General features: G+C 48.4%; 1 protein-coding gene across 1 annotated transcript; it reads left to right on the forward strand.

Annotated features, from left to right (window-relative positions):
- Window positions 1–4,617: 4,617 nt before the first annotated feature.
- On the forward strand, window positions 4,618–6,777 carry DUSP23 (dual specificity phosphatase 23). Its single transcript, XM_007171797.3, has 3 exons — window positions 4,618–4,760; window positions 4,864–5,132; window positions 5,777–6,777. The coding sequence occupies exons 2-3, from the start codon at window positions 4,866–4,868 to the stop codon at window positions 5,960–5,962; spliced, it is 453 nt and encodes a 150-aa protein (XP_007171859.1). The 5' UTR covers window positions 4,618–4,760; window positions 4,864–4,865; the 3' UTR covers window positions 5,963–6,777.
- Window positions 6,778–13,439: the final 6,662 nt, after the last annotated feature.

Genomic DNA, 13,439 nt, shown 5'->3' on the forward strand with positions numbered 1-13,439 from the left:
GCCCCCAAGTCCATCTCCAGCTCCAGCTCCCCTAATCATAGCTTCCAGTATAAGGCACCACTCCCTAACATCCCAATGGGAAGTCTCAATGTGCCCCTGGAATGGTCTAAAGAAAAAACATAATTTTAAGTGCCATGAAGGTGATAGAATTGTCAGAAGTACAAGAAATCAACTAGTAAATTGTGAGCTATCAGTCATGGTATGTTCTGTAACAGTATACAAATCACAAATCCAAAGAAAAAAAAAGAGAGAGAGAGAGAGAGTGAAACAAGGAAAAGCTATCAGGCTGTCAGTGCCATCTTGTGGAAAGACCTATATTAAAATGTCCAAGGTAACCTGACCACACCCCAGATCATGTCAAAGCCTCTACACTCGACATCAATGTGCATCCAGTAGACAGCAGGACCGCATCACCATTAGTTTGTAGGCAATGGTGCTGATTGGTAGAGGGTCCATTCTGGTTGCTTGCCTCCTGTGCCATGGCCAGTTATTAAATTTTATTTTGCTTAAGTTGATTAGAAATTATTTCTCTTCTTTCCTTTTATCTGAATATTCCCATCTGTATTGGTTGCCTATTTGCTGCATAAGAAATTACCCCGAAATTTGATGGCTTAAAATAATCAATATTTATTATCTCATAGTTTCCGTGGGTAAGAAATTCCAGGGAGGATTAGCTGGGTGATTCTGGCTCAGGGAATCTGTGAGGTTATTGTCAAGATGTTGGGCAGGTCATCTAAAGTCTTGATGGGGCCAGAGGATCCACTTCCAAAATAGCAAGTTCTCGTACGTGATGTTGGTATGAAGCCTCCCCACACGGATCTCTCATTAGACTCCTTGAGTGTCCTCCTAATATGGCAGCTGGCTTCTCCCACAAAAGAGCAAGTCAAAACCATGCTGTCTTTTATGAGTTAACCTAAGAAGTCACACACCATCATGTCCACAATATTCTACTTGTTACTCAAACCAGCCCTATCAATGTGGAAAAGACCTGAGATGGTCTTTGAGGTTGGCTACCACACCATCCCTTCTGTAACTCAATTTCCAGATCATTGGGTCCCAGGTGTGAAATGTGTTTAGACAAAAGATCATAACAATTAAGACACTGAGGGCTCTAACTACAGTCCAAGGGCCACAGGAACCCAAACCCAAGCAATCCTCTGCCTTGGTGGGACACAGGGACCTACTGGGAGGAAGGAATCTCTGTCTCTGGTTTCACCTCCAACTGCCACTGGCATCAAGCCCTCAAGGAACTGGGGCCTCAACATCAAAGAGAACTAGGTCAAAACAGTGTTATCAGCTGGGGAAGGGGGAGCTAGGATGCTCTAAAACTGTTCTGCTGAGCTTTCAAATAATGTTACTTCCAGTATTTCACAATGGGCAGAGAACAAAAGGGAACGAAGACCGCTGTCCTCATAAGACTTTTCTGGTGGTTCCAACCCAAGCTTATCTTTCCCCCACTGACTACTCTTGTGCTTATGTTTACTGCACAATTAACTTTTCAATATATATGATCTGATTGTCTTTGATGAGTAATTTAGTACTTTATTATGTTATGAGAACAATTACTTTTGAGTCTAAATCCCCCCCAGCATGTTGTAAATTCCTTGAAGTCAGGGAAATTAAGCTTATCACTCAGCCCACCGTCAGTGTCAACAGATTGTTCTCCAGGAAAATATCTCCCTCGACACACTTACATACACACAAGATCAAACACATGCACACAACAGGAGCAGGGTTCTGCAAAGAGCAAGGCTTATTTTTCCCTTTTTACAAAATAGTAATTAGACTTAGCCAGGATCATACTGACAGTCATTCTCTCCTTAAAAGCACACACATGTACAAAGTACATCTCAAGAAGGTGCTACACAGCACTCAAATAGTCCTCAAACTCATGCAATTAAAAAGACGCACAAACACCACAGCAGGAAGAAAGATTTCCTTCTGGCCCATCAACAACAAGCTGCCCACCGGCTGCAGCCAATGAAGAACCATCACACCCCTCCTCAATTCTTCCTTTCCTCTATAAAAGCAAGCCCCTCTCCTCTGTTCCCGGAACCTGTTTATGGTTTGCCATAGTTTGCTTGTCCTGAATTGCAATTCTCTACTATTCCTGAATAAACTCACTTTGCTGGTGGAAAAAAAACCAAAAAAGACACATAAACACACATTGTCACATAGTCCTGGAGACTCACCTACACTCCCAGAAATGTACCTTCACAGTCTTGCCTATGCATTCTACTTATTTTTTCATTCATTTAACAATTCTGAGCACTGTGTATCAGGCTCTGTATTAGATGTGTGAAATATTTGAAGCTGGAATGATGCCTTCTTGGCTCTGACACAGATAACTGCAATCCAATAAACTAACTGCTATACTAGGAGTACATATTTATATAAAATGAGATGGGAGTATGGAGATTAAATCTTACTGAAGGTCAGGTAGCACTCACAGAAGAGAAAGGAAAAGAAGCTCAGTATTGCATGAGGTTGGGGCTACGTGCAGGGAGCTGACATTGTTTAGTTGCAGGGATCCTAGCCAGGAAACCATCAGAAAGGAGTTTTTCTTTCAGTGTGAGGCCCCCTGGGCCCAAGACAGAAAATTAAATAATATTCTTGACAATGGGACACAGACCAAGGCAAGGACCCCTTCACCTGGGGTCTGTTGGAAGCCAGAGGCAGAGTAGTAAAGATGGAGGAATTCCTACAAAGGAAGCCCAGGTGGGTTGATGGATGCACTTCAACCCCTGCAGAGACCCACACGGGAATCTCTGTCTCCCCCCCAGAAATGTCTTCTTTCTGAACAAGATGGGCTTTGAGCTGGATCTCAAGGAGGCAAGGAAGGGGCATAGAGTGGTGGAGAGAGATGTGGGAAGTTTTCCCCTTATGAGTGAGGGAGCAAAGAAAGGACAGCAAGGAAAAGGGACTGAGAAAAGTTCAACCTGAAAGGTGCAAGCGCTGGAGTCTTGTCTCCAGAGGCAGTGCAGCCAGAAATTCTGAGCAAGGGATTGAGATGAGTTGCTGGGAGGGGAGAAGGGGTGACTGGTGGCTGAAAGGCACAGTAGGAATAAATTGGGATGGGCTAGAAAGAGTCATAGGGAGTTGTGTGGGAAATGGGAGTGCAAACAGGAAGGGCTTAATCAGGGCTGTGATTATACAGAAGAAAGGGAAAGGGTAGATTTGGCAGCTCCTGGAACCTGGGAAGAGTAGGCAGAGGCGATGCTTCAGAGTTACCGGGGTAAACAGTAAGTGCATTTTCCACAGGGTCAGAGCAGGCTTTGATCTTCGGAGGAAGAAAAATTCCTTTTCATTTTGCTGGAACCAAATGTGTGTGTCAGGGGTAGATGGGGACAGAAGGAGGGAAGTACATCTTCAAGACTAGGTACCCTGGGCTTGGAATGAGAAAGACCTTGGCTCAACCAGCCCAGCTACTTACTAGCTGTGTGTGCTTGGCTAAGTTAACCAACTTCTTTAAGCCTCAGATTACTCATGTGCAAAAGAGATATAAAAATACCTTCCCAATGTGGCTCTTCCAGAAAGCACCTGGCACAGGGCCTGGTACATAAGCAAATTCAATAAGGGTTAACTATTTTCATAATTATAATTAGTCTGATCACTAGAAGCACATTGTTCAAATGAGGATATGAACCAGTCAGATCACAGTTAAGACACTGTCTTCAGCTCTAGTTCCCCACCTGCTATGAATGACACAGAGAAACCTTAGCCTCCCCAGGGAAGAGTGACTCACAGAACCTGAGAATCAGGAAATATGACGAAAAATTAACAAATCCTGCAACTGTTTAACCCAGCTGAGGGGCATGAGGATGGTTAGGTAAAGAGGCAGTAACCTTCTATTTAACTTTAGAATACAATACTGTTTTGTTAAAGATTCTGGAGCCAGGCTGCTTGGTTTCAAATCCCCTGCCATCAGTCATCTCTTGGTCAAGTTCCTGAACCTCTCCAGAGCTTCAGTTTTCTCATCTGTAAGAGAGTTAAATAGATTACCCACCTCGTAAGAGTATTGTGGCAATTAAATCAGTTTGAAAAATGCCTGGCACATAGTAAATGCTCAATTTGTTAATTCTTATATTGTTGTTGTTGCTGTTTTTGTTGTTGTTATTATTATTACATAATTACTCTCCCGGGTTCGATTTCAGGGCACCAGATGGCAGAAACACTGTTTTTTTTTTTTAATAATTCCAGCAGTGGAAAAACAAGAATAGTTCCCTGTACAGTGGTGATTCCCGCTTACTGGACGAGTTCAAAAAGTCACTGATAATGACTTAGAATTATTGTAGAGACGATTCCTCCCACCAGGCGTATGTAGATTTGCCATCTCTTGCCTTGGGCATCCATTGTGAAGAAAGTTAAGACAAGGCCAGGCCCTTGGGCAGCAGGGGCAGTTGGCCAGTGATGCAATAATTCCCACCGACCGCCAGGGAGCAGCAGAGCTCGACCCGGGGTTGCTTCATCCACAGAAAACAATTCTTAATTCCTTCTAGGTGTTCCTTCTTGGCTGTTTGCGTGGTCCACCAATCCCCGTGCACACAGTTGCAGTAATCCCGCCCATTATTGACTATCCAACCAATCAACGAGTGTTCTGCTTGGGGCCGGGCCAGAATGCTCCGGCGGTCACTGGGAGCCCGGAGTTGGGTGTTTTAGCCCCGTCCCCCAGGCGGCTCGGCCAATCCCCTGAGGCGAAGCAGGACGACACCCAGGCTGTGTCCAGAAGACCACGTGGCCCCAGGAGACGCCAGTGCTAGGTAGGTGGAAGGTTACCCGGCCCGGGGGCGGGTGGGCGGAGCGGGACGCGCCGGCCTCGCCGGCCTCGCCCCCGGTGACCCGCTGTTCTGTGCCCTCCCTCAGCCATGGGCGTGCAGCCCCCCAACTTCTCTTGGGTGCTCCCCGGCCGGCTGGCGGGGCTGGCCCTGCCCCGGCTCCCCGCCCACTACCAGTTCCTGCTGGACCAGGGTGTGCGGCACCTGGTGTCACTGACGGAGCGCGGGCCCCCGCACAGCGACAGCTGCCCCGGCCTCACCCTGCACCGACTGCGCATCCCAGACTTCTGCTCGCCGGGCCCAGAGCAGATCGACCGCTTCGTGAAGATTGTCGACGAGGCCAACGCCCGGGGAGAGGTTAGTGAGCGGGGTTAGCGCCGGAAGGGAGGGACTTGGGAGGGGTCAGCGGGGACACGCGGAGCTGGGGAGGTCAGGGCCAGGAATAACTTAGCTGAGTTCCGGGAGAGAGACTGGAGGAAGACGGTGGGGACAGGAGACCATCGCAACCAGAACAGAAAGCCAAAGCGGGGCGGGGGCGGAGGCGGGGGGGGGGGGAGCGGAGGCGGGGGGAGGGGGCGGGGCGGCAAGGGGGAGGAGTATAAAGAGGGCCCAGCAGTGTGAATTGGGCTCGAGGAGAAGCAACGAAGAACCAGCTGATGTGTGAGTTGTGAAGGAGAAAGGGTGAACAGACTTGGGAGAGATGGGGGTTGAAGTCAGGGGGTATTGAGCAGTCTCCGGAGTAAGGTTCTGTCCAAATGTAAAGGAGCCACATTTTTAAAAGGTAAACAAGAAGCAGGAGATATTCATCTTGATAATATAATTTCACCCAGTAACTCCAAAATATTATTTCAACATATAAGCAATATAAAATAAATTCTTAACCAGATATTTTCATTCTTCATTGTCCTACATCTTTAAAACCTGGTTGTATTTTACAAGTGAGGGTCAGGAGAGTGTTGGGAGGGCGTTGAGCTCCACCCCACCCAGCTCCCCCTTCGCAGGCGGTGGGAGTGCACTGTGCCCTGGGCTTTGGCCGCACGGGTACCATGCTGGCTTGTTACCTGGTGAAGGAGCGGGGCCTGGCTGCAGGGGACGCCATCGCTGAGATCCGGCGCCTTCGACCCGGCTCCATCGAGACTTACGAGCAAGAGAAGGCGGTCTTCCAGTTCTACCAGCGAAGGAAATAAGGGACCTCAGCACGCTTCTGCCAGGTCCCCCGCGGCTCTGACCTGTGTGTTAGATGGGGCCAGAGACGCGGAAGTGAACTAGAAGTGCTAAGCCCTCCAGCGCTCGCTCGGCTGGCTCAAAAGACAGAAGTAGCCCTTCCCTGCAGGCAGGTCCTGGTAGGAGGATGGCTGCAGCAGCACCAACGTGGGGTGTCCCTCTGCCGCTGCCTTGAATAAATAAAGAACCAGCTCACATTGCATAGCACTTTAAGTTTACAAAGTGCTCCCACACTTTGCGACTTTTTTTGCGCCTCACAATAGCCCCATAATAAAGGGAAGGCAGAAGGGCCATCCCTTCTTTGGATGAGGTGGCCAAGGCTCAGAAAGGCGCACAGTTACACTTCTGGAAAGTGGAAGTATGTGCCAGGACTACAGCACACATTTTCAGCCTTTTAAAGAGGCTGAAACTCTTATGTATCTGCCCTCTAATAATAATATTTGATGTGTCATCTGGGGAGCTGGTCAATGAAAAGGAAACAAATCCCTGGCAGCCCAAGGTCTCTGATGCTCGCAGGCCAGGAGGGCCCCTGTGGACACAGCCCCTCAGTCCAGGCCCGCATGCCCCACGTGTGTCATCCCTTTAGCCCTCTTAAGACAGAGAAGGCCTGGATGCTGTGCTCACAGATAATCACTGTCTCCATCTCCCAGGGGCTGGGTGCCTCTCCCCAGCCTCAGGCTGCTCCGCTCACCTGTGACCTCCAGCCCATTATGCTGCCCCACGGCCTGAGGCTGAGGAATGCCAGAACCCAGCCTCTCTGGGCAGGTATGCAGAGGATATTTGATGATTAAATGAAGACATTCAGGGCTGCGAATGTTGGCTGTGTTTCTCAGATGTTACCTTCACTTCCCCATTGGATGCCATCCTACCAGCACCACCACCACACCTGCAGCTTCGAGAGATAGGATGAATGGGATAGACTAGCCAGGTGGACTCTTTTTGCTATAACTCCTGCCTGAATTCCTGTCCTCTCTTCTGTAATGGCAGGCCAGGTTGGATAAGGTAGGAATTCATCATGAAATGCGTACTGAGTGCCTGTATACCAGGCTTTGTTAGATGCAGAGGCCCTCCAGCTGAAGGGGACATGATTCACAGCCTGCTGGAGGAGGGGAGCACGACAGATTCCAACCACATGGAATAGGTATTATGGCAGACATGCATTCCACATCCAATGGAGACATGGAGGGAGGAGGCAAGGGTTCCCCTGCAGACCCCAGCCTTTTTGGCCTAGGCCACCACCAGCTCCAGGCCACCCACTCCTCACTGCATCTTCCTTACTCTGCCGCCCACCCAACTCGACCCCCCTCCAACCCTCTTAGACAAAAGGAGTATTAGCTAGAGTCTTGCCAATCTAGCAGTGAGAGAAAGACTGTAAAGTGCCCTCGCCGCCCCCCGCCTCCTTTCCTCTGTGTGTCGAATCTGGATAATCAGTTCCTTCATTCTGTTCCCTTGGTCCCCACCCAGCTCACCCAGGTGAGGACTTCTCTCAAAGAGAAGAACCTACAGTTCCAAGCATTCAGGCTAAAACAGAGGAGTGAGAAGTAGCAGAAGAGGGGAAGCACTGAAACCCTTACCCTCTGCTCATCAAAGTCCCCTCTGCCCTGCCCACGCACCCACTCCTCCCACAGCAGCATGACCCATTCTGTCCTGATGCAAACCAGAGCATCTTCCAAAGGAGTATTTTGATTGTGTGTGTGTGTGTGTGCGTGTGTGCGTGTACACGCGAAGGTGGTGGGGCAGGAAGGGTATGAACAGCCCACTTCCTGGATCCCTTCCCTCCAATTACCAGGATGGGGGGAGAGAAGAAGCAGGCTTGAAGCTGTACCCCAGAGTTCTGTCTCTGATTCCAACCCTCTGGGGTCACACAACCATTCCTCACGTTGTCTGCCCTTCCGTTCCCATCTTAACTCCATCCCCCCACATCCTCTGCCCTGCAGGAGAGGAACCTGCCCTTCTCTTTCTCCCAAGCCTCTTTCAAAGGAGAGGAAAAATTTTTCTAACCCCATTAAAACCCTGTGTGCAGCCTGCATCCCCATAATTTCAGCAGGTCTCCTCTGCTTCAAGAGTTCCTCAGGGAAATAAACATACAATTATGTGCTTAAGGAAATCACTTTTTAAATAAGTAAGAGTTGACTTGAAATGAAAAACTCTGCCCTTGGCCTTCCATCTACCTTGAGAGGTTAGCCTGAGTCTCTCTTTTGGCTCATTCCCACACACACCCCCCAATTTTTTGCCTTCGCACCACACCCTCTTCTGTATATGGCCACCAAAGAGGGATTGCAGACTAGCTGTGACCCTTCCCCATTCTACCCCACACTGAGATGACAGGTGAGAGGAACAAGCTGCTGCCATTGACAAAGAACCTCCGCGTCGCATCAGACCAGGCTTGCTCAACGCCAGCACTACTGACACTAGGGTCTGGGCAGCTCTTTGCTGTGGGGACCATTCTGTGCTCTGTAAGGTAGTTAGCAGGATCCCTGACATCTACCCATTAGATGCCAGTAGCATGCCCTCCCAAAAAACTGTGACAACCAAAAGTGTCCCCGGACATTGCCAAACATCCCCCGGGAGGACAAAATCGGCCTCCGTTGAAAACCACTTCATCAGACCAACAAGCGCCACATGCGACCATAGGCTTTCATTTCCTATGGGAGTAGAGGTGGGAGCATACGTGGGGATTTCTCCTGTGGACGCCCACATCCTCATAGGGGAGAAAGGGCCAATCGAACCCCATCACACACCGTTACCTTTTCAAGCAGTGTCTGGTACCTGTCCCCAGTCCCTCTCATCTCCCCAGGCTGGGTTTCCAAGAGGGTGATTGATAGACACCATTAACTTTCTACATGCAGGAGGGCTTTATTCTCAGTGAGTTGCTGGTGGGCATAGCTGTAATGTCAGCTTCCACCCCCATGTTTTTAAAGTTTCATTCATGTTTATTCTCTGACATGTGATCTGAGTTCCCTGCTGAATGGAGGCTTTTCTGTGTAGAAAACATCCCCCTTATCACTTGGGTTCTGCCCTCGTCACCTCTTGGGTCCCTCTCCCAGAAAACTGTTCTGATGCAGAAGCAACTGGAGTCAGGACAGGAGGAGCCCTTCTTTGAGACCATTCCTCCCTGGCCTGGTTCCCCACCTCCACTTCACCGGCAGCACGCCTGGACTGGGGTCCGCTTGCTCTCTGGGCTGCAAGCTCCATGACTGCCTCCCAGGCCACGTGTCCCAGCACACAGCTTCCCGCTGCAGAGACAGGGCTACATCCTGCGCACTCACTGCGGCTCCCCCCACCTCTCTTGGAGCTGTGCTTTGTCATCACCCTTATAGGGCGGCTCGTCACTGGTTAAGAGGTCTGGTCCTCATGCAGACCCTCTCCACGTGTCCCCCATGATCCCCCAGATCAGGTCTTCCCAGGGCAGTGATGAACATGTCACCCGGGGCAGGGATTTGATCCAAACCATAAGCCATTTCCCAGAATGAACTGCCCTCATCTGCCAAGCTTTACATCAAACCTGCTGTCTGTATCTTGCCGTTCTTTCTAAGAAACTAATTTGGTCTCACAGGATTGCTTTGTCACAAAACAATATCAGTTACCACTAATGCATTTCATGCTTTGCTGTGACTGTACTTGGCTTACTTATAGCATCATTTATGAAGTGCCTACCATATAGCAGGTGTTTTACATACATTGCACTGTATCAATTTATCCTTAAAGTCACTCTGCAAGTCAAGTATTTTCCCCTTTGTGCAGATGAAGGGACTGAGGTTTAGAGACCAGTAACTTGCCCAACACCTCATACTTGCAGTGTAGGAGCTTCATACACTTGTAGTAAAGGAGCTGGGATCAAACCCAAGTGGTAAGTCCAGACTCATGTTCCTTCCACCAGACATCGCACCTGCCAAGACCTCCCCCTAGTTCCAGTTACACGGGGGTCTGTCTTCATGATCAGAACTTTACCTCGAGGGCCATTTTATCAGCACAGCCTCCGACATCCATTCTCTTCATCGTTTTAGGAAGCCAAAGAACAACCCTGCATCTGACCCTGAAGCCAGCAGCACCTGAGTTACGGGCTGCTGTTTAAAATGCCGCCCAAGCTTTGACGGCCAAAATAGTAAAGCTGATTCCTTAGGGCACGTCTGTCACATCCACTAGTATCTCATTCAGAGCATGTGGATGTCCTCACCCAGCATGACAATCTTGAGGCACATGTGACTGGCATCGAGCCCTCGAAAATGTCTTTTTATGTCTGAGGACTTACTAAACACCTTAACGTCCTTTCTGGTTGTGTTGTTGTTGTTTGAGCCCTTAATGCATGCCAGGCACTGTGCCAAGTGCTTTATAGGCATTACCTCATCGAGTCTTCAACCCTATGAACAAGGTCTTATAATGACCAGTGCACAGATGAGTAAACCGAGGCCCAGAGAGTTTAAATAACACACCCAAAGTTACATAGCTAGAACAGGGTTCAAACTTGGGTTTGTGTTTAAGTATAAACTGCCTTCCCTCTTGGGAACAGAAAGAAGAGAGTTCGTTGTAATTAGAAATTGCCTAACAGCATCTTGTGTTCTCCAGAATCAAGGCACTTGGCTGACGGGGCCATCAGTGTGGCTCTGAGATCACACGGCTACCCCACCCTGTGCTGCTGCCCCAGGCCTCGGGAGCACCTATCTGACTTGGGAGTGTTGGGCCGCAGGCACAGCCATCATCCCTAACAGGCTTCTGCCTCAAGCCTCCTGCACCATCAAAAATATAGTCCCCTGTTGATTTAGAAATGAGTTACATAAGTACTTCTTCCATTACTTTAAAATTTTTCTCCGGCTATTAAGGATTCAAGGCATACTCTTGAGAAGGCAGCATGCTTGTCCAAGCAAGCAGAAATTTGAGAAACACTTTGGTGCCCGTCCATGCCTGAAGTTGATGACTTATTTGCAACCTTGATAACTGAGTCCTTTGTGCCAACAAATTGCTTAAATCGCTTCAACCACTCTCTCACCCTATTTTTCCCTTGACTTATTCTGTCACCATGGATATGTGATCATGAAACAGATTGGTGATGTCACCTCTGAGTTTTCATTATGTGGGATTCAGTATGGAAAACAGTTCTGGGATTTTTTTTCCCCCAAGCTGTTATAATAAACACACCACTGTTTCTTCTTTACCAATATATATTGAGTAGTAACTGCTCCAAACCCAAGGTGGGCCATACAGGAAATAATGGGTGCAGCCATCCGGACAGGTGACACTGCTCATCTCCTCCAGTAGGTTTTATGTGCCCTTGGACTCCCCCCAACCCCACACCAAGCAAATTCACTGATTGGCATGTTTTCTGTAGGTACATTTTGTGAGATCTAGTCAGGGCTGGATGCAACCTAGGGCCATGGAATAGAATGAAATAAAGTAACCACGCTGGAATCAAGCCCACAGGCAGAACCATGTCATTCTCGATCATGACCTGTAAGGCTCTGAGGAATCCAGTCTCTTTCTCCATCTCTCTCCTCACCTCAGTCATTCCCCTCCCCCCACAGCCCTTGTTCTCTCTGCTCTACCTGTGTTGGGAGTCCCCAGGACCACCCTTGGTTGTGATGATTTGCTAGAGGGGCTCAGAGAAAAGCTGGTATCCTCTCCATTATGGTTTAATGCAGTGAAAGGATACAAATTACAGTCAGCAAAGGAGAAAGGCACATGGGGCAGAGTCCAGGAGAAACCAGGTGGGAGCTTCCAGTTACGTTCTCTGAGTGGAGTTGCAAGGACAGTGCTTAATTCTCCCAGCAGCAATGTGTGACAACACATAAGAAATATTGCCAACCAGGGTAGTTCACCCGGGCTGTGGTGTCCAGGGTTTTTGTTGAGGGTCATCATGTATCATGTAATCAACACCTGTGTAACTGACCTTATCTCCTCAGTCTCCAGCCCCAACAGAGGTCAAATTGATATGGAAGGCCCCAAACAGCCTCAGCATATAAAAACAAGGATTCACCATGTCCCTTAGTTAGCATAGACTATCTGACCTGGCCCAAGGTCTCAGATATACAAAGGCATTCTTATCAGGCAGGATATTCCAGGAGCTCAGAGGTCATCTTGCAAGAGCTGGTCCAGGGGCAGTCCTGAAGACCTTTGGAATGTATAAGGTTGGGGCAACCCACGCCAGCTGAATTAACCCTTTCCTGCATGTTACCAGATGCTTTAAGCTCTCTCTGCATGACAGTCTGGGCCCATACTATTCCCTTTGCCTGAAATGATTTGTTCCCCAGCTCTGCCTAGCTCCCAACTTCTACCCCTACTATTGGTCTCAGTTTAACATCATTTCCTGGGGAATGGCATCCAACCACCTCCACATACACTCATACATATTACCAAAGCATCTGTCCTTCTACTTTGCAGCTCTCTGCTCACTTATAATGATTCACTCAGTTGTTTAATTTCTCTCTTTCCTACTAGAGTCTAAGGACTGTGCCCATACCCATAGCATCCAGCACAATGCTTGGCACCTGGGTGCTCAATAAGCATGTGGCAACTGACTAACTGACATGCTGTCACCTGCGTGGGTATCTGCACATAGATGCAGAAATGGGAAGAAAAGAATAAACTTTGGAGTTGTATAATATAGTGTGGAATACATTACACGTGTACACCCCTAAGTGTGCATGCAAAGGTGGACACATACAATTAGAAAAGATGCAATGTATAAATACTTAATGATGGAGTGATTAAAGAGATAAAAGGAGTGCATCTGGTAGAATTCACGAAGTTGAACCTTCCATGAGATGTGGAGGGTGTGGTCAGATAGCCTAAAAGGATATACAAATTTGGATGTTATTAAAAATACGAATGTTATACGTCAGGTCCACATAAGGAGGCTTAGAGAGAGAGACGGGCAAGATGAATGGGTGGCAGTGAGGGAGAGGGAAAGATGTAGGGAGTCAACTGGCATGGATGAGGGCAAAACCTCATCCAGTGGGTAGCAGAAAACACATGGTTAGATTAAGGCAGTGAAAGGGCAGCAGAACACCAATTGGATCGTATCTGGTCCAAAGTGTGGGGTCACCACTGGCTTCTGAGCAGAAGACGTGTCACTAGATTCCATTTTTCTTAAGTCACACAGTGACAGAATGGCCCCATTACTTAGCAGCAGTACAGTGCTTTATGGTTTAACATTGCCAATGAGAGACAAGCTCTCACCGCGGCTGATTTTTAAGACTTTTCAGAAGAGAGGAGTTAAGTAAGAACCTGTCCCTGCTTGCTGGAAGTTAATGACTTTAATGCTTTGCAAAAGAAAGTAAAAGGGTTGTTAAATCAGAGTGCTCATCCTCTGGGCTTGCAGGTTATGACTTTTTAATGCTTTTCAAATGGGAAAGGATCTCAAGTGCGTGTCATCCGTACATGCTAAAAATGTGGGCCTTTCCAAGGGCAGCTGGCAGTGGCTCCTGCACACCCACTGTTCTGGCT

Source organism: Balaenoptera acutorostrata, chromosome 1 (assembly GCF_949987535.1).
Source record: "Balaenoptera acutorostrata chromosome 1, mBalAcu1.1, whole genome shotgun sequence".
Classification (NCBI taxonomy): Eukaryota; Metazoa; Chordata; class Mammalia; order Artiodactyla; family Balaenopteridae; genus Balaenoptera; species Balaenoptera acutorostrata.

Bases quoted from the DNA above. Each gene is read 5' to 3' on its own strand.
- DUSP23 (XM_007171797.3), top strand. From the start codon at position 4,866: ATGGGCGTGCAGCCCCCCAACTTCTCTTGGGTGCTCCCCGGCCGGCTG. The intron at 5,133-5,776 runs GTTAGTGAGCGG...CCCCCTTCGCAG, and splicing joins AGGCCAACGCCCGGGGAGAG to GCGGTGGGAGTGCACTGTGC.